Source organism: Gastrolobium bilobum, unplaced genomic scaffold (assembly GCF_033153095.1).
Source record: "Gastrolobium bilobum isolate Gb01-03AN ecotype WA unplaced genomic scaffold, APGP_CSIRO_Gbil_v1 utg10862, whole genome shotgun sequence".
NCBI lineage: Eukaryota > Viridiplantae > Streptophyta > Magnoliopsida > Fabales > Fabaceae > Gastrolobium > Gastrolobium bilobum.
In genome coordinates, this window is record NW_026897833.1 from 242,234 (window position 1) to 267,737 (window position 25,504).

General features: G+C 33.3%; 2 protein-coding genes across 6 annotated transcripts; both read left to right on the top strand.

The window, feature by feature from the left end:
- The first annotated feature begins 977 nt into the window (after positions 1 to 977).
- On the top strand, positions 978 to 7,809 carry LOC133310724 (bifunctional 3-dehydroquinate dehydratase/shikimate dehydrogenase, chloroplastic-like). Of its 4 annotated transcripts, XR_009751491.1 has the most exons (13): positions 978 to 989; positions 1,159 to 1,388; positions 1,520 to 1,625; positions 2,339 to 2,566; positions 2,788 to 3,134; positions 4,284 to 4,347; positions 4,463 to 4,571; positions 4,660 to 4,803; positions 5,630 to 5,778; positions 6,421 to 6,583; positions 6,720 to 6,764; positions 6,915 to 7,111; positions 7,572 to 7,809. XR_009751491.1 is itself a non-coding variant. In XM_061511698.1 (12 exons), the coding sequence occupies exons 1-11, from the start codon at positions 978 to 980 to the stop codon at positions 6,758 to 6,760; spliced, it is 1,593 nt and encodes a 530-aa protein (XP_061367682.1). In that variant the 3' UTR covers positions 6,761 to 6,764; positions 6,915 to 7,359. The 4 variants fall into 4 exon arrangements, 3 of the variants coding, with proteins under 3 accessions (XP_061367682.1, XP_061367683.1, XP_061367684.1); XM_061511698.1 differs by lacking the exon at positions 7,572 to 7,809 and having other exon boundaries at positions 6,915 to 7,359; XM_061511699.1 differs by lacking the exon at positions 7,572 to 7,809 and having other exon boundaries at positions 2,339 to 2,557; positions 6,915 to 7,358.
- A 9,114-nt stretch (positions 7,810 to 16,923) lies between these two features.
- Positions 16,924 to 21,505, top strand: LOC133310725 (endonuclease 4-like). 2 transcript variants are annotated; one of them, XM_061511701.1, is made up of 9 exons: positions 16,924 to 17,124; positions 17,760 to 17,940; positions 17,972 to 18,157; positions 18,246 to 18,301; positions 18,612 to 18,695; positions 19,465 to 19,557; positions 19,728 to 19,795; positions 20,522 to 20,595; positions 21,073 to 21,505. In XM_061511701.1, exons 1-9 carry the CDS (start codon positions 16,987 to 16,989, stop codon positions 21,189 to 21,191), a joined length of 999 nt encoding a protein of 332 aa, XP_061367685.1. In that variant the 5' UTR covers positions 16,924 to 16,986; the 3' UTR covers positions 21,192 to 21,505. The 2 variants fall into 2 exon arrangements, with proteins under 2 accessions (XP_061367685.1, XP_061367686.1); XM_061511702.1 differs by having other exon boundaries at positions 18,047 to 18,157.
- Positions 21,506 to 25,504: the final 3,999 nt, after the last annotated feature.

Genomic DNA, 25,504 nt, shown 5'->3' on the forward strand with positions numbered 1-25,504 from the left:
TTACATAAGAATCGGGCTCTGAACCATATTAAGAGGTCGTTTGTTTAAGCTTTTAGAAAAAGTAATTTTTATCACTTCCTTATTTTAAAAGTACATTTTACAAAAGTTAAAGCTATTTAGATTTTGAAAAAAATATTTAACTTTTGACTTTTGTTTTTCTTAGAAGTTAAAATTTTTAGCTTCTGAAGAAAAGTAAGTTTTTGGCTTTTTTGTGACTTCTCCTTTTTTTTTTAAAAGCAGACATCCAAACGAACTAAAAACGATAAGTGTTTTTTTTCTTGAAAAAAAGCAACTTTTAAAGAAAAAAAAATCATCTAAACGCACCCTAAAAATCATTTCAACCAAACATATTTCTACCTACCAAAAGCATAAAATACAATTTCTCTGGTGCACATGAACTTCACAAGGGGAATGTGTGGTGCCATTTCTGTAGCAAACACATGGTAAAAGATCACCAGAGAATACAAGGCTAAACACTTTTTTTTTTTCCACCGGTTTATTCAACTTAGTTCGAAGGAACAATTTCCTTATCACTTTAAATACATGATCTTTGCCTATAAAAAATGGGGAATGTGTGTAATTTATGAAATAAATAAAAATATGTCAAGTTTTAAGAAAAATGCATAAAATAAAATAAAAATAAAAAATGTTATTTCTAAAATGGAAAAGTGTTAGTACACAAGTGATATATAATAACATTTCTAATTATGATAATTTCTAGAGCTAGACAAATAGATAGAATAAAATTGATAGTCCTTGTTTGTCCCACTCCCACCCACCATTGCGTGACAAAGTTGCAAGCATTACCCACCAAAAAAAAGTTCAACCCCAACTACTCCCTTCTTCCTTTTTGAGTGATGTGGCAGCCACCTACCCTTTCATCAAAACGCAAAACGCAAAACGCAAAACGCAAAACGCAAAAGCCATCGTCATCTTATTATCTGCTTCTTCCATTTTTTTTCCCCAAACACGCTCCAATGGACCTTCAGGTAACACTCTTACTTTCCTCATTCTCTGTTTCTTCTCTTTTCTGGTGATTTTCTCTCTGCAAGACTGCAACCAACTCAATCCATGTAAACTTAACTTACCAAGATGCATAATATCTTTCTAATGCTTCTTCATATTCAATCTTAATCATTGTTTTGTGGTGTTCTTCAGCTTGTGTCGCCATCATCGCGAAGTGAAGGAATGAGGAAGAGTGAAACCTTAATCTGTGCTCCTATAATGGGGGAATCAGTTGACCAAATGAAGATTGATGTACATAATGCTAAAGCTAGTGGTGCTGACCTTGTTGAAATACGATTAGATTCTTTGAACACCTTCAACCCTTATGAAGACCTTAACACTCTGATTCAAGACCATGCTTTGCCCTTGTTGTTTACTTACAGGTTTGCCAGCTTTTTACAAATCTTGTGCTTTTTTGTATGCTACGTGCTGTGTTTTAAGTCTTAATTTGTTGATCACTATGATCTGATATGATATGATATGGAAATGATGGAAATTCAATATCTTTTCTAAGGCCAAAATGGGAGGGTGGTATGTATGATGGTGATGAAAACAGACGATTGGATGCACTACGATTGGCCATGGAGTTGGGAGCTGATTACGTTGACATTGAATTGCAGGTTTTTTTTCCCCTTGTCTATATAAATCGAGCATTGCACTCCACTAATATCTTCGTTATAATATAAATACTTAGATATATAACCCTAAATGCTATCTTACTCAATTCAGACAAATTGGGAGAGTTCTGTTAAAAAAAGAAGAAGAAAAATAGTAATTCTTGGGTAGGTTATGTTGATATGATTATTCTACTGTACTAAATTTGGCTGAATCTAGTTCCTTAGTTTTGCCAATACATTATGTTATGGACTAAAATTGGCTGCAGTTTATTTGTATATACTATTATATTCCATTCCTCATGAGTTATGCTCTTTGTTTACCAGTTCCATGCATTATGAATCAATTATTCATCATGATGATGCTGAAGAAAATATACATATCCCAAAGATGCCTTTAGATTGTTTTGTAGAGGTTTCTGGTTAAATTTCAATCTTCGCATGATTCTAGTGGAAATATCTCACGTTAGTAGCATCTGGCATTGAGCTTTTCTTTACGAAATCAGCTGCAGGTTGAATGCTTGTAACTTCTCTCATATATTGATAATCAAAGTAGTGTCTAGAAATATAAGATAGTGGACCTGAAAGCAAATAATTTATCCTTGTCTTCCATTTAAACGTTTTTCCTTCATTTGATGAAGCCAGATACTGTCTTCATATTATTTGCTGTCTAATGTCTGAACTCTGAAACATTTCCTATTTCTGCCATATCTCCAAAGGTTGCTCCTCAGTTCTATGACTCTATACGTGGGAAGACATTCAATAAAACCAAGGTCATTGTTTCATCTCACAACTATCAGTGTACTCCGTCAGTTGAGGATCTTGGCAACCTTGTGGCTAGAATACAAGCAACCGGGGCAGACATAGTGAAGATTGCTACAACTGCCTTGGAGATCACTGATGTGGCACGCATGTTTCAAATAATGGTGCACTCTCAAGTAAGACGCGTATGTCTACAAATGGAAACTTGAACAAAATTTTAATTCCACGTATACTTTCTCTTTTATCTCTCATGAGCAGGTGACCTTATACGTACACTTTCCCTTCGAGCAATATTCGTCTGGTTTTGATTATATATTGACTGGTAGCACTGAAATTTATGATTACTATGTTGAGGCTTTTTATATGATAATAATTAATTTAGCATAACCATTGTTGGATTTTACAGGTTCCATTTATTGGACTTGTAATGGGTGATAGGGGATTGATTTCACGTATACTTTGTACAAAATTTGGTGGGTACCTGACTTTTGGTACCCTCAAGTCAGGAGTAATTTCAGCTCCTGGTCAACCTACGCTTAAGGATCTATTGGATCTATACAATTTGAGACAACTTGGACCTGATACAAAAGTATATGGGATCATTGGAAAGCCTGTCAGTCACAGTAAATCACCCATATTGTACAATGAAGCCTACAAGTCAGTGGGTTTTGATGGAGTTTATGTATTCTTATTGGTGGATGATCTTGCCAATTTTCTCAGGACTTACTCATCAACAGATTTTGTGGGATTCAGGTTCTAATTCCTTTCGAAGATTGTTTGAATTTATGTAATCTAATGTTTGATGTTTCTTGCATATCTGCTGTGGTTATATTATGATAACACTTTCTAGATGCTTTTTGCATGCTGGAAATTTTTCCTGGGTTTGCTAAAGAGCTCTATTAGTCTACTGCTTGTACTTTAGTGACTTGGGTTATTGATATGTTGTTATACTAAGTGTTGAGGATACCTAGAAATATTTCAGAACTTAGAAAGGGTTGTCAAAGTATTTCAACGGCTCAAACATTGATTTGACAAATCAAGCGTGGATGTAAAATCTCGTTAAGCCATTTCATGATTAATTTTATTTGAATTTTAGAATTCATAAGCCTTATTTCATGTTAGTTCACTGTTTAGAGTTGATGAATCTTTCTTTAAGGGTGTGTTACTGTTTGGTTTGCTTTTTGTGTACATTTTCAGCTATGATTTAAGAAATAATTACAAAAATTCCACCTGGTTTTCATTTTGCTTCTTGTTTTCATGATTTTTGTTGTTTTCAGTTTTTCCTTTACAAAATCATGAAAACGAGAAACAAAGTGAAAAAAAGGTGGCATTTTTGTAATTATTAGTTAAAATATATCAACTGAAAATGAAAACAAAAAAAATCAAATGCACCCTAACATTTCCAAGCTGCTGGCCAATGAATGTAGTTGGTTCACATCTTTTATGATACTTCTGGTATGCCATTCAGTCATATATATGCTATTAGTGTTATTTTATTTTGTTTTTTGAACTTTATGAGCATAAGGTCCCTTGAGGCACATACATATTGTAATCCTTTCAGATCTAGGGATGTAGGCCCTAGTGGTATATAAGTAAGAAAAAATTAAGCAGTTGTGAATCTATATCTTTATATTTTGTAATACAATTAAACCCTTGCTTAAATTCCCAAGGAACCCTTTATATGATTCCTAGTTCTCTTCCCCTTCTATAAATATTGTCCTATTGTTGGAACTCATCAAATTATCCCTTTAGACTCTTTTCTTTCATTCTTTTGTTACTCCTTATCTCTTTTTCATTGTTCAGGTCACTAGTGCATTGTTTTATTTCAACCATTTTTCTCTGTTACATAGTTAAACTTCTCACACAGCTACTAGAGTTTGATCTTTAATATTTATATTTCAGTGTTACCATTCCTCACAAGGAGGCAGCACTTAAGTGCTGTGATGAGGTTGATCCAGTGGCTAAGGTATTTAGTTATTAATTCATGTTGTGTTACAATGCATGTTTGACAATCATGGATCAGTATTTCGAAGAGTTTTTATTCCTTTTTTGTAAACACTTCAAATTGGTTACAAGTGCAGTTAATAGGAGCTGTGAATTGCATTATAAGAAGACCCACTGATGGGAAGTTGATTGGGTATAACACAGATTATGTTGGTGCTATTTCTGCAATTGAGGATGGGCTACGAGGTAGATGTGAAATTCAGTGGCTAAGCAATTTATGCCTTTGGTAACTGTTCTTCTGAAGATGTTGTGTACTTCAATTATTTCTTGGCAGGTAAACATAATGGTAGTGGCACAGCTATTTCGCCATTAGCTGGTAAGCTGTTTGTTGTTATTGGGGCTGGTGGTGCTGGGAAGGCACTTGCTTATGGTGCAAAAGAGAAAGGAGCAAGGATTGTGGTTGCGAACCGCACCTATGGTAAGCTTCATTATTTGTATTTTCCTGCTTAAAGTTAAAACACATTGAATTGTGAAAGGTTCTTCTAGGACCTTGTTGACAAAACATCATATGTGGAAGATAGCTGATAATGTAATGAATATTTATAATTGATTTTAAGGATGAGAATTGCCTTCGTGAGACATTTCTGGTCTAGAAGAGAAAAATCAATCATTATAGCAAAAAGTTACATGATTTTGGGAATAATTATAGTGGTTTGAAGCATCTCGGTTGTTCTCTTTGGGTTGTACTTCTTCTGATATATTGATCACGAGCTTAATAAAACAACTTGCATTCTGTAAATGTTAATGTCTAGCCTGTTTCAATTTTCATCTTTTGTTTACCTTTATATGCATTACTCTCCTTTTTCTTTTTAAAACTCCTCTCTTAAATAATAGAAGGCTTAATCTATTTACTATTTTATATTCCACTCATGTCAGTAGATTTGTTTGTTCAGTTAATTGTCACGTGGATGCAAAATTTTGATAGAAGTTTTGGATAATAGCATACGTGTGTGTTGAGAGAGAGAGAGAGAGAGAGAGAGAGAGAGGGAGAATCAGTTACTTACTTAAATATGATTGAGGAAATGATCTCTCAAGTCTCAATAGATCTTAATTTCCATTTTCTATTTATGTAACCTTCCTGTATTGGTACTTGAGTTATTAATATAATATATGGCATAGTTTTGCTTGCCCTGGAATCAGTATATTGCATTCACGGTATAGCTTATCTGACAGAAACAATCTTAGCTATTACTTTTCTTCCTTGTTAAGCATTAAATGATGTATTATATGTATTATTTATATAGATCGTGCCAGAGAACTTGCTGATGTAATTGGAGGAGATGCTTTAGCCCTTGCTGATTTAGATAATTACCATCCAGAGGATGATATGATTCTTGCAAACACAACGTCAATAGGAATGCAACCAAAAGTCGATGAAACACCAATTTCTAAGGTTTGCTCCTTTAATATGGCAGTGCTATACCAATTAGGGTCTTGTAATATTATTAGTGGATTTTTTTTTCTTTTATTTATTTATTTAAGTAAACGGTAGTGGCAGTCTTGAATTTGATATGTTATTGACCATTATATCTACCCCCAGTTTCCTAATGAAGATTTGATTTCTATTCAAATCAAATATGATTATTGGTTATGGAAATGCATATTTCATTACTGGATCTCACTAAAATTTTATATGTCATTTTACGTTATGATATCCCTGACTTAACAGAAGTTTGGTTGGAAATCAATATGGTTAATAATGCCTAAATGCTTCATAAGCCTTGTCTGTGACTTTGACCTTGTGGTTTGAAACTCTCTAGGATTGTGTGTTCATTTGGTATAGTTGAATTTAACTTGAGCAAAATATCAAATACTTAGCCAACAAAAATATTCTCATTTTTTATTGGAAATCAAGCGTTGGCCCAAATAAACACACTTTCACCATCCATTTAATTTTGGCCCATCGTGTTTCTGTTCTAGATGGGTGCATTATCAAATATTATTAGTATGAACTTCCATTAAGGCACAAAATCTCATGATATGGAACATGAGTAAGTTGAATTCTGGAGAACTAATCATTCCTTTGTTTTTGCAGCATGCTTTGAAATCTTACTCCCTGGTTTTTGATGCTGTCTACACGCCCAAAATGACTAGACTCTTGAAGGAAGCAGAAGAATCAGGAGCCACTGTTGTAACAGGATTGGAGATGTTTATTGGACAAGCATATGAACAGTATGAGAAGTTTACTGGATTGCCGGGTAAGCTGGACGTACAAATTCTAATTAACTAAGTTCCATATACCTTTCGATCCTAGTTTTTTGGTCTGTACTTTATTTGATCTGATTGGTTTGGACATCTTATTTTCTTTCTTTGATTCCATTTTTGCATTTGCAGCACCAAAGCAGCTCTTCAAAAAAATTATGGAAAACTATTAATGAGGTTTGCAAACTCTAACTTCTATCTAATTGATCATTTCCCACGTATTGACAGTTTTAACTTTGCTTTTAATCTACTACTCCATCTGTGATTGTTTTTGAGAATGTAGTGAATGTAATTGTGTCTCTGTTTTTTTTTTTTTTTTGTACATAGGGAGGGCATAGGCCCAAAAAGCAAAACTAAAGACTTCCTATGGATAGACTATATATCTATATCAGCAGAAATTTCAGCAAGTAAATCAGATGGAGGAGACAAGTATTCCTTGTATCTGAACTTTTCATCCATAGCCTTGGCTGCCAAGCGATGCGCACAATGATTTCCTTCCCACTTTTCAATCACGATGAATAATAGTATGGATGCTGAATAAAACATTTGAATGTCGTGCGCTTACTATTGACTTGTCACAATATCATTGCAATATTTGTGGTCATTATTTTTAAAAAAATAACAATAAAAATCTGTTTAATTTCTTTGAAAACGTCAATTTGTTTTATGAACAACTAGTGAAGCACAGTAGCAGCATGACATCAATTAATGATTATTTCCTATATTTTCTGCTCGCTTTCTTTTCTCTTTAATTTTAGTCTTAAAACTTTTAGCACGCATTGCTTGCTGTGGATTGCCAGTTATATAGTTAGAACCCATTTGTTTTCTATCCTTGAAACATTCTCTTCTGAAGCAATATTAACTAGATTTTTGTTTATTTGTTCTTATTTTACATTTCTTAATGTAATAGGATGTGAGAAATAAGGCCAAATATCTAACTCTGAAAAAATAATGTTTTTTTTTTTTTGTTTGGTTTGTTTGCAGAGATCGGTTGTTGTTGTAATACAATCCTAGAAGTAGAACCGTGAGCAGCATTACTTACTTTCGTCGTCTTAATTTCTAGGGGAAAGTGTTTAGGTTGTGAAACATGTGAAGCAGGCTGCATCTGTTTAAATTGCCTTTGAATGGTGAGGGACTTTCTTGAGGGCTTAGTGATTTATTGCATTTATCCTCCCCATTCTTTTTTTCCAATTTCTCCCGCAGCAAATTTATTTATCGCAGCCAGGAAGATTTCATGGCAATCACAATTAATATTAGCAAATGCATTTGTTTCTCAATTCCTCGAAAGTCTCTGCTTTGTAATTCTATAAAACTTTTTAAAGCAGAAGATGCATCGTTTTCCCCTTAGTTTTATCAAACAAAAAACTAGCAAGGGACTTGCCTTTGTTGAGTATTATTATCTAGGGGTGTGCAAAATAATAAAAAAATAAACAGAACCATGAACCGAATCGCCTTTAAAATAATCGGTTTTTAAAAGTCAGTTCATGAACCGAACCGGTTTTTAAAAAACTAGTTCATGAACCGAACCGGTTTTTAGAACCAGTTTAAGAACCGAACCATTTTGAATTGAACCGAACCGTTTTCAAACCGAACCAAATTGATTTTTATAACTTTACTTTTTAATTTTTTTTCTTTTCAAAAGAGGGTTGACCCGAACCGATTCCGAACCGAACTGAACCGTTTCTAACCGAACCGAATTACTTCCGAACCGAACCATTTAAACCAATTCAGTTCGATTCGACCCATGCACATCCCTATTATTATGTGCATTTTTTTTACTTGTTATCGCGACTGTTTCTTTTATGGGCAATAATTTTCTTCTCATGTTGTATAAGAAAACATCCTTGTCTTACACACTCATAGAGATAGAGATTTGAGCCTTCATTTTCTTTTCTTTTAAGTGTGAAACCTATTAAGGTTGTGTCTTGGTAGAAAACTACTATCTCTTATTGCATAAGAGTTCATAATCCCTTCTTTTATTGGCATTAGTGTAGCAGTTATATTTGTCTGACTTATAAATTTGTTTTTTTTTTTTTATAGATTTACTTTTTCTATAGTTCCTGTGAAAAGCAAAAGTTTGCAGCAAACATTGAAAAAATGTGACCCATTGATTTTTTTTTTTTTTAATGACAAGATCCGACTTCGTATTCTAGTAAATATGTGTTTGCTATAAAAAGAACTTTTTTTGTAACGACATGAGAAGTGTATATATATATATATAGGGAAAAATATCTATCCTTTTAAAAGATATAAGTTTATATCCTTTTATATCCTAACCGTTGATTTTCGTTCATCAACGGTTATAATCTATTAGATCAAATTTAATGGGCCAAATTTATTATTAATTAATTAATAATTTTAATCCAATAAATTATAACCGTTGATGGAAGGAAATCAACAGTTAAGATCTAAAAAGATATAAATTTATATCATTTAAAAGGATAGATATTATTCCTATATATATATAGTATTTCTTATGTTATAGGAGATAAAATAAATAATTTTATATCTTACATACACATAAGAGTGTGTAGGGTTCATATTTTTTTTTCTCTTCTCTTCATATAGCTACACATGAGCCTTACACAATTTAATGTGTGTGTAGGAGAGAATTTTATCTCTTAAAGAAACATTAATCCTTATATATATTTATCACTTTTTTGTTGATTTGGAAAATCGGATTTGTCCACACGAAAATATGTTGCACCGGTGTAAAATATCGTCGAACATTTTAGTTAACAAATTTTAACAGCAGAAATAATACTTTCTTGGTATTCTTTAGGATATTTTTGAACAGTGCGTTGGATTTGGTCAAGGAATTTTTTCCTTCCACTTGACTCGCTTTAGTTTGAGTTGAGTAAAATTCAAGAGTTTACCACATTAAAAAAAAATAATAAACTGCTAAAATAGATATCAAAATATGAAATAGAAGATATATTCTACATAATATGTTTGAATTAAAAATAACATGTCTCCTACGAAGTAAAAAAACAACATAATGAATCTTAAACAATAGTGAAATTTTACTACACCCGGTACACAAGAGATTCGGTGAGATAAACCAATGAGAAACTGGCATTTTCTGTGCAAACAGTACGGAGGAGAGAGAATTTTGTATTGTTAATCCAAGTGTCATGCTTTCAATGGAAGTTCCATCGTACTCCGGTGCACTTTAAATATTTCTCTTAAACAAATATAAGTCTTAAATAACATAACAAGTCGTACTAAGGTAATATACGTATAAAATAAGGGTGTGTTTGGTACAAGAGAAATTTTTTGGTGACCGGGAATCATGATTAATAGGAATTCAGTAGAAATTGAGTTTACTTGGAATCTTATGAAAGAGGTGTTTGGTTCGCCAAAATATTACTGGAAATATTGGGTAAAAATTACTGATTCCATATTTGGTTTAGAACGAAATATGACTTGGAATATGAGGTTATTTTACAAAAATAACCCCAAACTATTTTTACTTTTGTAATTGATAGATTGGGTCTAGATTTTTATGTGTATTGGGGTATTTTTGTCTCAAAATTTATTGTTGTGCTTTCCCTTTACTTGGTATTCTGATTGGTATTCCGAATTACCATATTATTTTTGGTAATCTGAATAGTGACTTTTCTTTATAAATCAAATTACCGGTAATCCTTGGATAGCCGGGAATCGTAATTTATTCCTTCTACCAAACGTGGTAATTACATTTACCAAAGAAGGATTACCGATAATCATCTTCAAAAACTTGAACCAAACACCCCCTAAAAGTAATTTAACAATCTTTCACATATGTCCTGTCCGTGGACATTTTTAGTATACCGGATGTACCTATGATTTTTATTCAAAAATTAATACACTAATCACAGCCCCATTTTTCAGTCCTGTCCATGTATTGGATTAACCTATATTAATATAGACACGTCTAATATGTTGTTGTCACTTAAACCTGTCAAAATGGGTCAGAGCTCGCAGGCTAGCCCTATAACCTTACTTTTCAGCCTCATTTTATTTCAGCCCACATTTAATATTATTGATCCTCCGTTAACTATGTACTCTATTTTTTTTTCTGAATAAAATACTACGTTTATATTATAAAGAAACTAGGAATATAAATTTTATAAAATAAATGATATAGATATAAATATTATTTAACCATATCAAGTTACATACTGTTGAATAAACATAAGGTATAAAGACACTCTATAATACAAAAAAATAACAAGTCTATGAAATACAAATATTACAATAGAAAAATTAACGGCCCTAGTAACAAAACTTCATAATTAAATATTAAAAAATACAAATATTTTTAATGATATTTTTATCTTCAATACACTTAATGAGATATTGATACGAGTGAAAGTAACAATGAAAAGGGTTTCACAAAAATCTGGCATTGACAAAAAAATCCTTTCATGATTTAAATCATTAAGAATAAATAAATCAGGCTCAAATCATAATCCTTGCAAGATATTGATGTATATCAAAATAATCATATATCATATCCGTATTATAACGTTGCCAATAATTTTCTTAAGCATAAATTTACTATCTACAAGCATAGTTTTTTTTTTTTTTTTTTTTGAAGTTTTGTATCTTACATGAGTATCACTAAACTCAATTTCTCTATTCTTGAAATTGAAAATTTCCTCATTCTCATTAATTGAACTAAATGAATTACATATGGCTATTTATAATTACAAAGTAAAGCTTGAACGTTCAGCGCTAATTAACAAACTCTAACTAACTAACAAATTCTAATAAACTCAACAATTAACTGAAACAGATTTGGTTTATCTATTATGATTGGTCCCATGTGGCTTGGTATTGTGTGGAACCCGGAAGTTGTTTTGTGTTTGATACTGTGGGCCTGGATCAATTGTCTTTTGATTTGGGCTTGAGTTTGATGACTCTTGTAAGAGCCCCCGCAAGCTGGACTGAGTATATTTACCAGTCCCAGCTTGGAAATACCAGAAATGAACGTGGAGGAGTGTAGTGGCTTGGTAAAAGCATGTGCGATTTGATGAGCTGAAGATACAGGAAGAAGTCGGACTAGACCAGAACGTATCTTGTCTCGAGTAACATGACAGTCAATGTCAATGTGTTTAGAACGCTCATGGAATGTGGCATTGTGAGCAAGATACATAGCGGATTGATTGTCGCAATAGACAGAGGCAGTGTGCCAGGATAAGCCAAGATCTTGGAAAAGATATTGGAACCATTGCAATTCACAAGATAGGCTGGCTAGAGCTCTGTACTCTGCTTCTGAAGATGAACGAGAGATAGTTGTCTGCTTCTTAGAACGCCAAGACACTAACGAATCTCCTATGAAAACACAAAAGCCTGTAACAGACTTACGGGTAAGAGGGCAAGATGCCCAATCGGAATCAGCAAATGCTCGTATAGACAAGGAACCATGAGAAGGATAAAACAGCCATTGGCTGGGGCATTCTTCAAGTACCGTAGAACCCGGTGAGCAGCTGTAAGGTGATGAGCACACAGAGATGCAACAAACTGACTTAGATGATGAACAACATATGCAATGTCTGGTCTGGTTGTAGTTAAGTATAAAAGTCTTCCAATCAATCGGTGATAGACTGTAGGATCTAATAGGAGAGGACTTTGAGCCTGAGTGGTAGATGAAACTGGTACTATGGGAGTGGGGACAGGCTTTGCAGCCAAAAGTCCAGCATCTGTCAGTAACTCCAATGCATATTTTCGTTGGTTAAGAAGTATGCCAGATTTGGAACGTGCAATCTCTAAGCCAAGAAAATAGCGTAGCTTGCCAAGGTGTATTTAACTCGTTGTATTTCAGTCATGCAGTCACCAGATAAAACGACATCATCAACATAAATCAGAAGGACTGTGAAGGAGGACTCAGTTCTGAGTGTGAACATAGAATGATCTGCATGTGCTTGAATGTATCCCAAGGACAAAAGAGCGGAAGACAACTTTGCATGCCATTGACGACTGGCTTGTTTAAGGCCATACAATGATTTCTGGAGCTTACAAACAAGATTGCCAGAAGAGGAGAGGCCAGGGGGAGGATCCATGTAAACCTCTTCATTGAGGTCTCCGTGTAGAAAAGCATTATCTACATCCAACTGTTCGAGGAACCAACCTTTGATAGAAGCTATGGTAAGCAATGTGCGTACGGAAGTTAGCTTAGCAACTGGGGAGAATGTATCAAAATAATCGACTCCCTCTTGCTGTGTAAAGCCTTTGGCAACTAATCTTGCTTTGTACCTTTCAATGGATCCATTGGATTGATATTTAATCTTAAAAACCTATTTTGACCCAATTGTTTGTTTTCCAGCAGGTAATGGTACCACCACCCAAGTATTGTTTAGTTTCAAAGCATGTAATTCTTTCTCCATTGCTTGCAGCCAATGTGTGAATTTGGCAGCTTGTATATATGTGCGTGGCTCAGTGTAGGATGAAGATGTCAAACAAAAGTGATGATAATAGGGAGTACAAGTATCATATGAAATAAAATTGGATAAGGGATACCTTGTGGGAAATGTGGAACTACTTGGAGGACTCTTGGAAGCTGTGGAGAGCCCAACATGATAATCAACAAGATAATTTGGAGGTACTCGAACCTGTGAGGAGCGGCGAAGATTGCCATCTGTGTTGTTTGTGTCATTGATGTTGGATGAGGTGGCATGTTCTGAGGTTGGTTGCTTGTCATGGATGTTAGGTGAGGCGTCTGAATCAGAAGGAGGTAAGAAATATGATAGGTTGGGTGTGGTATGTGGAATGGTTGATGGGATGTGAGTTTGTGTGGGAATGGGAGAAATGGTTACATCTGGCATAAGGTATGGTGAATGTGGGGGGTTAGGTGGCTGTGTGGAGGGAAGAAAATTGTCATAAGGAGGTTCATTTGGATGGCTTATTTCAAATAAACTTGAAGGTGTGTTTTGTATGGTATGATTCGGTTGGTATGAAAAATGTGTTTCATAAAAGACTACATTCCTTGAGATAAAAATTTGGTGCGAGTTTAGATCATATAAGATGTACCCTTTTGTTCCTTCTTTGAATCCCAAGAACACAGCTTTGCGAGCTCGAGGAGTGAATTTGGTGCCATGAGCTAGCAAGGTTGAACCATAGCATAAACAGCCAAAAACCCGTAGGTGAATCAGCAATGGGGGCATTCCATATAATCTCTGATATGGTGTTTGGTTGGCCAGAAGAGGTGAACTAGAAGATTGATAATATGTGCAGCATGAAGAATGGCATAATTCCAGAATGTGAGTGGCAGGTTAGCTTGAAATAAAAATGCACGAGCTACATTTAACAAATGTTGATGCTTTCGTTCTACTAAACCATTCTGTTGTGGAGTCTCAACACAACTGGTTTGGTGAAGAATTCCCTTTTTCTTGTCAAAATCATTCATAGCAAATTCAATTCCATTATCACTTCGAATTGACTTAATGGAAGTGTTGAATTGTGTTTCAACAATGGCTACAAAATCATGAATATGTTGTCTAGTTTCACTCTTGCTTTTCATAAGAAAAATCCATGTAAAACGTGAATAGTCATCAACAACAGTAAGAAAGAAACGATGATCATTTATTGATGTAGTTGAAAAACGGCCCCAGATGTCTGTATGCACCAAATCAAAAAATTTACTGGTTTTAGTCTCACTGGAACTAAAAGGAAGCTTTCGTTGCTTTGCTAAATGACATATATCACATGGAGTTACATGTGTGGAAGGAATAAAAGGAAAATACAAAGACATTCTTTGTAGTACATCCTTTGAGAAGTGTCCCAATCTTCTATGCCAAAGAAGAGATTCATCTACATTACTTCTTGTAGCTCCACAGCTGCTATTTGCCGTACTTGAATTCTGGGAAGCTTTATTGATTATCATGTATAAGTCATTTCTCCTTTCAGCTGTACCATTTATCATGCACATCATGTCCAAGGAAGCAATTTCCTTAAACAAAATGTAATGACCTCTTAAAGAAACACTGCTAATTATTTTAGGTAAATAAATCTTACCAGAGGATCCCAACATTTCTTTATCACCATCATGTGCTTGTGCAATGATACATCTTTCCTCATTTTGAGATACTGAAAATCGACATGTCAAGCTTGGAATAAATTGATTATCGTAAAGCTTCAATTTGACATGAACATTTCTCTTAAAAAAAAATTGTTTTTTAGATGTTTTATTTGAATAATTTTCATGTCGCCTTCAAATATTAGGCCTTTTGGGCCTTCAAATATCCATTTATTCTAATAAACAAAAATAACAATTTGACTCGTACTTATATGAAATGATAATTCTGCCTAAATGGGTGAGAGGAGGAATAAAAATAAGGAGGGAAAAATTATTAGGCTTTGTTGTTCTCCTTTCACGGAACAAGAGAAATTTTTGCAGATGTAGTTTTTGAATGGCCCTATCATATTTGAACAAGAGAAAAATATTTGTGCTTTCGAAAAATATAAATTTTATGTCATTTTAAATCCTAACCGTTAATATCTGTCAATCAATCGTTATAATTTATTAGGTTAATTTATTAATAATAAGTTTGGCCTAATAGATTATAATCATTGATTGAAAAAAATTAATAATTAATATCTAAAATGATACAAAATTATATCTTTTAAAAAAACAAATATTTTTTCATTTTAACAAAAAAAAAATAAAATGCAAAGAATATATCACTAGCATAAGAATAACTTTCTGCTTGGGACGGCAGGAGCTATTCTCCCAAAAAATTATTACTTTTTTAACTAATGACACATATTCAGTGGAGACATGTGAAAATGTGTCTTAACCTACATGACACGTCTCTTATTAGCTGGCTAAATGTTAATTTTTTTCTAAATCCCGTTTAATTTATTGTTCGTTAAATTACTCTATGTCGATCACATGAACAAGGCAAACTACATTTAACTTTTTTTGAATTTCTTCTTCAATTCGAAAAAAAAAAAAAGTAAATGTGATCATCAAGTATGATTATTTCGTAAAGAATAATAATATAATTAGAAAAAAAATAGATACTATTTCAAAGTTATTATTTCAAGAAACATTCTGCAAAAAATTGTAGCGCTGCAAATTAAGTGACTCGTTTTCTTAACTTTACTAATTAAATGACGAAGAGAACCACTGTTAATAGGAAGAATGAAACTCCCCTCCTCAACTTATAGTTTTTTTTTTTTAGTAAATATCATTTTTGGTCCTCAGTAAATCTCACGATGCCCGCTTTAGTCTCTAGTAAATAAAAAGGCTCATCGTGGTTCTTAAAAAATTCAAAATGGACTCATTTAGTTGAAATTTTAGTCCTTCACAAATTCAAAAAAGACCCATATTAGTACTCATATTTTGAATTTTTTAGGGACCACGATGGGCCTTTTTATTTGCTAGGGACTAAAGCGGACATCGTGAGATTTGTTGAGGACCAAAAAAGATATTTGCTCTTAGTTTTTTTTTTTTTTTTTTTTTGATAATCTCCTCAACTCAACTTATAGCTTTACCACTATTCCCTATAAAGGAAAACCCATTTGTTTAAGAAATAATTATTTTTTAAAATCTTTTCAAAAAATCTTTTACTTGAAAGATTTTTCCTAAAATAAAATAAATCCAAAAATGCCTACACTTTTATGTTTTTTTTTTCTCTCCTATTCTCTCTCCTTTCTCTTATATATGTGAGCAGTGTTGTGAAAACCGGCTGCAGCCGTTGGGATTTGAACTCGAGTCATGTGAAAATGTCATTTAAAAAATGTCATTTTTTTACACACATATTGAGTGATAGGAATGAGATTCATTTATGTTTTTTCTTTCTCCTCTCTCTTATATACGTGAGTATAAGAAAAAAAAAGATTTTATCTTATGTTAAATAAGATAAACAATTATCATAAATTATATATATCTTTTAGTTTAGAATGCATATGTAGTATTTATAATATAAATTTTTTTAATTATATTTATGTAAGACTAATGTATTTAAGTTATTATGTAATATTATTTCAAGGGAAAAATATTTTTGCGTCTGTTTTTTTCTGCCACATAAAAAAAAAATGAAGAGAGAAACTAATGACACGACACGAGGATCCCGCTCTATTTTTTCTATCTATTTTTGTGGCACAGATGTAGAAATGCTTTCCCCATATTTTAAAGTGTTATACTAATTTTTAATTTTTGTTAAATTTGTTTATCATTACAGAAAATCTTAAGTTTAATTGAATAACAATATTTAATATTATATATACACTCATCCATGACATCATTCCTTAGACAGAAGTCACCTGTTAATTGGGGTTTGGGTCCTCTACGAATCTTAGCACTAAAATATTCGTGGCACATTTAGCATTCTGGTATTAGCAAAAAACACTGACGATGATTTCGTCTATGTCTGTCTGTTCCCCCATTATTTGAGAACTTGTGTTGTACGAAATGCATATGAATTTGGGTGTCTCTGAGTTACTGTGTAATGGGAGAGTGAGAGTGATCTTTCTTCTGTTGTTGATGCCACTGCCAGCTGTTCTGGGTTGGGGAAAGGAGGGTCACTACGCAATTTGTAAGATAACACAGGTAAACATACCATCTGTTTTAGTTGCCAAAGCTTGTGAAATTTTAATTTTAACATTTGATTCTACATTCATATCTCAGTTATTTTCTAGTGTTTAAACAACTACTCTTGACCCCTATTGATATTCCATGATGTTCATCTTTGGATGGACTTTTTTTTTCTTCGAAAGCTGGTTTTTTTAAGGGAAAAAAAACACTTTTCGAAAAAAGTCCGTTTGGACGTTAGCTTTTAAAAATAAGCAGAAGTCATAAAAAAAGTCAAAATTTACTTTTTTTGGAAGCTAAAAATTTTAACTTTTAAAAATAGCAGAAGTCAAAAGTCAAATATTTTTTTCAAAGATCAGATATTTTTTTAAAAATCTAAATAGTTGTAACTTTTATAGAAAGTACTTTTAAAATAAGGAAGTGATAAAAAAGACTTTCTTTGAAAGCCAATACAAACACACCCTAAATTGGTTTAGATATAAATAAATAAATAATAGATGGGATATTGAAGTGTAGAGCATGTCATGAATGCTAAATGATTGAGTATTGATATTTAATTGAAGGGTAAGTTAGAATTTGAATTGAGGAGTATAAGAGGTTTTGTTCAGAGATTGTTGGGCTGATCAAAGGTCTTTGAATGTTTGAAATTCTAGGAGTATCTTACTGAAGATGCTCTATTTGCAGTCAAACAACTGCTTCCAGATTCTGCTGAAGGTGATCTTGCTGCAGTTTGCTCTTGGGCTGATGAGGTTAGGCATAATTACCACTATCGTTGGAGTAGTGCCTTACATTATGTTGACACACCAGATTACAGATGTAACTATGAATACTGCAGTAAGTTTGGCTCTTTAGTACAATTGTCTAGATGAAATTGTTGTGGTTAACATTATTGCATATTTAGACTGCTCAATCTCCTATAAGTATCTCATGGTTCTTATAGGAGACTGTCATGATTCTTATGGACATAAACATAGATGTGTTACCGGAGCGATATACAATTATACAATACAACTCAAATCAGCTGATGCAGACACTTCATCTGAATTAAACTGTGAGCATTTACTGAATATATTCTTAACTTGCTCGTTCCATACAAAGATAGGTCCCTGAATTTGCTGTTCCTTCTTTATCAATTACAGATAATTTGACAGAGGCACTTATGTTCTTGTCTCATTTTGTTGGGGATGTTCATCAGGTTTGTTCTTCCTGGTTCCTATTTAAAATCTAATAAACAGCAAAATTTATACTTGGTCTAAAAAGTGCATATGATTTTCAAATCTTTGTCCTTGATTTGCTTGAGTGGCATATCAGAGTTTGAGTTTACCTATAGGTAGTTAAGTTGACAAAAGAGAACTTGAAACTTTAAAACAAGGATTGCTGGGAATGGGTTATGACATTATTCTCTATGTACAATGTAAAAATTACAATCATATGGTTAAATATGTTTTTTTCTTTCTCCAAACTTGTGTTAAAGGGTTCGATTTAGTTCCCATTTTCTGGTGCAGCCCCTACATGTTGGTTTCACAGGAGACCTAGGTGGAAACTCAATAACAGTTCGTTGGTACCGGAGGAAAACAAATCTTCATCATGTAAGTCTTAAGAATCAGATTGTATGCTAGTTGATGCAGGCTGATTGCTTTATGCTACCTAACTATTATGTATTAGGCATTTTATCCCATTGTTTATGGAGTATTTTTGATTGATGGAGAGTGTGCTTTTTTCTTTTCATCTTGTCTTTTATCAAAGATTCATTCTTTTCTAATAGAATTTTTACCAGCATTGGAACTCCATATGATTAGAGCGCGAGCCTAGTGCAGCGGTAAAATTATTCCTTTGTAACTAAAATGTTACGGATTTGGATCTAGGAAATAACTTTTTTGCAAATATGAAAAGATAAAGTTACGTATAAGGATTGCCTTCGCCCCTTCCCTCTCTAGTCGGGATTTATTGGGGAGTGGTTTATTGGAGAACTCCATATGATTATTGATTTCTTATGCTGTGGCTTTATTGATTGTGGTTGGGACAAAGAGGTTAGATGGGCAAGGGAAATATTGAAGATTTTTATCCAATTTAAAGAAAAGGGAATAAATTTGAATTTTAACTTCAATTCTATGTCTTCTCTGCATAGATTCCTAAACTTAGTATTTGGTGCCAAATTTTGAGAAACCTTGTATTATTCTCACATGCTATAGCTAAGGATGTGTAGCCAAAGTTTGAGATTGCTTCTTAATTACATTTTCATGGAGCTCTTCCACATATTATTTTGGTTTTGATCTGTTTGTCATTATGCTTGTGCAATCTGTCCTTGTAAATAATGCAGTAAATTGACTAAATTTGGTAAGTTTGGATTGGGTCCAGGTATGGGATAATATGATCATTGAGTCTGCTCTGAAAACATTCTATGGTTCAGATCTTTCAATTATGATACAAGCTATTCAAAGGAATATTACAGTAAGTTTATTTCCCCTATATTTTTATGCATTTATTCAAATGATGAAGATACCCAGCATAGATAAAGTGAAATTTTTTTCATTTGTGGACATGCTTATTACTTTTCTTGGACTTGTATTTTGTATTATGTATAGGCCCAAGAGACTATAGTTTTTACTAACTTTCTGCAGGATATTTGGTCAACTGATGTATCGATTTGGGAACATTGTGCACACAACTACACAGCTTGTCCAGATCGGTATATGCATAATACATATCCTGTCCAACCTTCTTTATCATTTTACACTAGTTTTGTCTGATTGGTTGCTGAGAATTAAACTGGTTACACTTTGTATTGCTTGGCATTCGATATTTTCATATGCATATTTTCAGATTTCATGGACTCATTTTGTTACAGCTAAAAGAATTCACAATAGGAAAATTAGCGCAACAGAAGAAAGAATTTTAGGAACAGGGAATGTTTATTGATTCTGGAAAAGAAATGTTACAAGAGACTAGCTCTTCAGCAAGGGAAATATTCCCTTCACAATGAGACTCTCCTTATGAGACTAACAAAACACTCAGCATCCGTTTCCAATCACACGTGTCTATTTATACCAAAAACCCAAACTACTGTTCCCTTTCTAACTACCTACCTTCCACAGCTTTAAAAGGTTCATGCCTATGGGAATAAACTCTCCAAACAGCTGGATAGCTTTTCTTAGGAACTACATCCTCTAATTCCGTAACACATATGCTGTGCCTCATTATCATAACTCTGCACCTTGAAAACACAGTGAATTCATGATGTGAAAATTCCCTAATTAATCCATGTGTTGTAAAATGTTTGCTTGTGTATTTGACAGCCATGGGCTCCCCTTGATTTGCCATATTACTATATTAGCATATTACTAGAAATTACAAAACTTCTTACACAACCTCTGTAAAGAAACTACATATCATGATTTGATTGATTACAATTCAGGTATGCTTCTGAAAGCATTAGCTTAGCATGCAAGTTTGCGTACAAGAATGCCACACCAGGAAGCACATTGGAAGGTATTTCCTACTTTCTCATCTACAACTAAAATATTTTAGGAACTCCAGAATCTTCAACTAGATACTTTCTCTTCCTCATCTTTTGTGGGGTAGTTTTGTTTTTTGGAGCCTCCTTGTTTTGCTTAGCTTCAATGGAGTTTCCTTGTTTTATATGATAAGGGGTTGATTTTATCTTTTTTTGAGTGAATCTGTTTCTTTCTTTTCTATTTTAGGAGGACTACTGGTCCTCATGGATTGCATTCTTTTTCTCTTCTAGTGAATCCTTTTTTTTATTTTATCAAATAACAATAATAAAAACAAAATCTAAAGTCTGTCTCATATTTTTCTCTGTACTTGGTGATTACTGCACATGGCCAATACAATGCACCAAATTATTCAACATTGGATGATTGCCACCACTGTACAACTTTTTTTACTAGATTTCATAATATGTAAAGGATGACCTCTCATACTTTGTTATTCTATTTAATAATGTAGATGATTACTTCCTTTCTCGGCTACCTATTGTGGAGAAAAGGCTGGCTCAAGGTGGTGTGCGACTAGCAGCTATCCTCAACCGTATTTTTACTCCTAAGACTAGAATTGCTCAAGCTTGAACACACATCTTTAGGGGATCATTTCCTACTATATATATATATATATGGGATTGTCTTTTCTCATGTCATTGAAGATAAGAGTATCTCCTATAGAGACATTTTCAAGTGGATCTTACACTATAAGAAAAAAAGAAATTGATGGCTCAAATTTCGAAGAGTCTAAGGCATGAGGTAAGCTTTCTTCAGCAGCATAAGAAAAACATTACCCTATATATATATATATATGGTAAAATCATTTGTACAGCCGCTTTACAGAACAGACGTATGATTATGATTTCTCACATTTAATACTTTCATGTATATATATGGTAAATATTTGACTGCTGTATGTACAGCAACCGCAGAAATATAAACCCCTCTCTCTCTCTCTCTCTATATATATATATATATATATATATATATTGCTGTCAATTGGGGGTGTACCAAAAGTGAAGACCTTCACTTCAGTGCTCTCCATTTGACAATTCTTCTAACTCAAAGTAACACAATTTTAGTTCTTGACCTATTAATTTGAGTCTTCATTGAGCCTTGTGTAGAGGACACTTTGTTTGGTTTGGAATAGGCACAGGCACGTGAAAGTTACCTCACATCACACTCTCCTCATCTCTACCTAATGCAGGTAGTGTAGTTGGCAATGGGACTTCTTTGGTGGTCAGCAATCTTGTTTCACCTAACCTTATTGAATATTCAGTTGTCTTTCAAAAGAAGGATCAACATTGGGGTTAACGACTGTTCCATGGAACCAGTGATACTTTCAGTCCATACCTAGAAAATGCAATATTAACATGATGAAAAACCCAACCTAAAAACTAGTCCGCAAAGTCATCAACAATTCCACTTAAGAGATCCTAATGGACTAATTCAACAACAGCCCATAGGTAAAAAATAACTTAATTTTCCTGCAACTATGTGAAGGTTTACCCACCAACAAAACAATTATATTGCTACCCAATTTGTAACAATACTATTTTTAGGTGAAAGTATAGCCATTTCATCAACCAAACGAACAATTTTGTAAATAAAATAAAATAAAATTCAACAGGTAAATTCAATAACTTGCATTTCAGCTGAAGTCTGGTTTTGTTTGTATAAATATATTATGGCAAAAATATTTATTCTTTTAAACGAATGACTGTTTTTTATTTAACATTTAAATTAAAAAAAATCTCATTTTCTTCTACCATGATTTCTATTGTTTAATTCTTTCTCTCACTATTATGTTAGATGACGACCTTTTTAATAATTCATGTTATTCTCTAATACTCATTATAAAATACTGCAATTTTGACTAAAATGACATAATTTTATGTTCTTTAAAAGTACAAATACTAATCTCATATTATATAAACATTTTTTTGTAATATAACTTAGGGTGTCTCTACTCAATTTCCTCCGACCACATTGTTCTCAGAGTACGGTCCTAAGACTAGCTTCTCTCAGACTAATCCCAACCGAAAAGGAGCTTTTTTCGCACTCTAGCCCCCAAAAAATTTTAAGAATTTGCATTGACTATTGACAAGGCAGATCCTTGGGCGCTCAACTTTTCAATTGAGCTACCCTTAGGGGTTTATTATATAAACATTTAAATTAGGGTAAGATGCGTCTCCTGGGATTATATATTGCCCACTTAAGAGAGAAACTTGAGAATTATTTAAATATTTCATGAAAAAATGATGGAAAGTTTATATTTATGTTTATAAAATGAGTAAATGATAAGAGATTAATAAATAATAAATTTCACTCTATATTTCAAATTTGGATGGGAAGGGAGAGAATGCAGATATTAGATGAAATGGGATAAAATGTATTTCTTAAGGTTAATTATATATCACCAGATTTTAAATATCAACATTATTTTTATCCCAAACTAATTGGGATTAATAGTAGATGAACCCAATTAATATAAATAACTACATTAATTGTTATTGTAACGACATTAGTTATTTTATTTTGGATTGTTTAAAATGTGGTGAAATTAAACAGTCGGATATCACCAGATTTTAAACAATCCAAAATAAAAAAACTAATGTGGTTACAATAACAATTAATGTAATTTTATATCATTTTTTTTTTTCATTCGATCCAAACATAGCAACAACTATCTCCATCATTGCAACATGTAAATCCAATAAACTCCAAAGCAGCAATATAGCAACTAACACAGCAAACTTGAGCAAATCCACTTTGATTGGCATTGCAACAGTGTTTACATATGAGGACATCATCCCTTTTGCTATCGTTTTGAATAGTATTTATTAGTCTGCCACGATGCAATGAATTTTTTTCAAAATATCACGTCACATTCTCGCTACCACTAGGGTTAGCTTAGTGGTGTGGGGTGTGTGTGTTAGGAGTGTGTGTAGTGTAGGGTGTTGTGTTCAATTCCTTGTAATCTCCACAAAAAAAAAAGTATGCCACGATGCAATGAATTTTTTTCAAAATATCACGTCACATTCTCGCTACGCCACCAAGCGAGACTGAATTGGACACATGACAGTGTCTTGTAGGCCACAAACAAATCTCGCCCAGCAGTGTAATGAGATTCATGGACAATGTGACAGACTGCCACATCTGCAAAAAGATGTCCACGTGGCTAATCTCGTTGGACTGCCCAATGAGAATAGGTGTACATTTTCCATGTGTCAGCACTCTGGCCTATCTTGCTGGGCTACTGACTGAGAATGGTTGAAACCGTACAACCAATAGATGCATGTTATCCACGTGTCACATCCTCACCAATCTCGCTGAGCAGGCTAGCGAGTTATACGCAGCCAACTCCCTATATATACCCCACCACCCATCTCTCTCAACTTTCTCACTATCTCTCTACAAATTTTCTCTCTCTACAAAATTTGTTTAAGTAATTGTGAATTTTCATTTTAAGGTTAGTATTTATTTTATATTATTATTGTTATTAGCATGTGTTAATATAAAAAATCATAAGATAATAAAAATAATATAAAAAATCATAGGATAATAAAAAATAACAATTACAGAGACGATAATAAAAAATAAATACTAACCTTAAAATGAAAATCCACAATTACATAGACAAATTTTGTAAAAAGATAGTGAAAAAGTTGAGAGTAGTGGGTGGTGGGGTATATATATAGGGAGTTGGCTGCAAATAACTCGCTAGCCTGCCCAACGAGATTGGTGAGGATGTGACACGTGGATTACATACATTTGTTGGTTTTACGGTTTCAACCATTTTTGGTCAACAGCCCAATGAGATAGGCTAAGGTGTTGACACGTGGAAAAGGTATACCAATTCTCGTTGGGCAATCCAGCGAGATTAGCTACGTAGACAGCTTTTCACAGATATAGTAGTCTACCACATTGACTATGAATCTCGCTACACTGCTATGTGAGATTTGTGACCTGCAACACATTGTCATGTATCCAATCCAGTCTCGTGTGGTGGCATAGCAAAAATGTGATGATATTTTAGGAGCATTTTATTGAATTGTGACATACTAGTAAATACTATTCAAAACAGTATAAAAGGGTCAATTTCCCTTACATATCAACAAGGAAATATGACATAAAGCAAGAACTGTCAAAGTAAAGGAAATGTTAACCATTGAATAGATATTTGTCTAGGGAAATGGATATTTTCATGTCACATCATATCAGAAGATCTCGATCATTTATAAATTAATTAATTGAGAAAACAGATTGGAAAAAATATTAAAAAAAATTACTATTAATTTACCTATAAACGAAAGAGATGGCCTCACATGATATCATCATGCAAGACTAGAGGATCCATTCTTGCGGAGACTGAATTTGAAACACACAATAAAATGATGTCTGCCACACTCAGCCCAATGGGCCTCCAACATTGTGGCAAAAGAAGAAAACACTTCCGCAATACCTGGAGGCTGGAACTTGACACGTACGGAAGATTCAAGGAAAAACTCATTTCATGGAGACACAAACTGTGGGGCCCGTTGTCACATTATTATAAACCGTTGATCAAATTTCATCACCGCGTCACCGCAAGACTTTTTATTGCACCGTCTTTGACCAGTTTCTTTCCTTCCCGCGTCCACTTGACCTATTAGCCGCCTCATGAGAATTGGAAGTTTCCATTACCTCAAATATGGAAGGAGGGGATGTTATTATATCTTGTCATTTTTTAACATGATATGGTATTTAATATGATCATATCATATAAAAATTACAATTATTCATTGATAAATAAATAATTAATAATAATGAGAGATGAGAGAGAATAATAATATAATCTAAATCAGATCTTGTTAAATAACGTATGAAATGACGTAAAGGCTCATTTATCCTCTCACTTA

Coding starts and splice junctions, on each gene's coding strand:
- LOC133310725 (XM_061511701.1), top strand. CDS start 16,987: ATGCATATGAATTTGGGTGTCTCTGAGTTACTGTGTAATGGGAGAGTG. Junction 18,302..18,611: donor TTGTTGGGGATGTTCATCAG/GTTTGTTCTTCC, acceptor TTTCTGGTGCAG/CCCCTACATGTTGGTTTCAC. Junction 18,696..19,464: donor GGAAAACAAATCTTCATCAT/GTAAGTCTTAAG, acceptor GATTGGGTCCAG/GTATGGGATAATATGATCAT.
- LOC133310724 (XM_061511698.1), top strand. Junction 1,389..1,519: donor CCCTTGTTGTTTACTTACAG/GTTTGCCAGCTT, acceptor ATCTTTTCTAAG/GCCAAAATGGGAGGGTGGTA. Junction 5,779..6,420: donor ATGAAACACCAATTTCTAAG/GTTTGCTCCTTT, acceptor TTGTTTTTGCAG/CATGCTTTGAAATCTTACTC.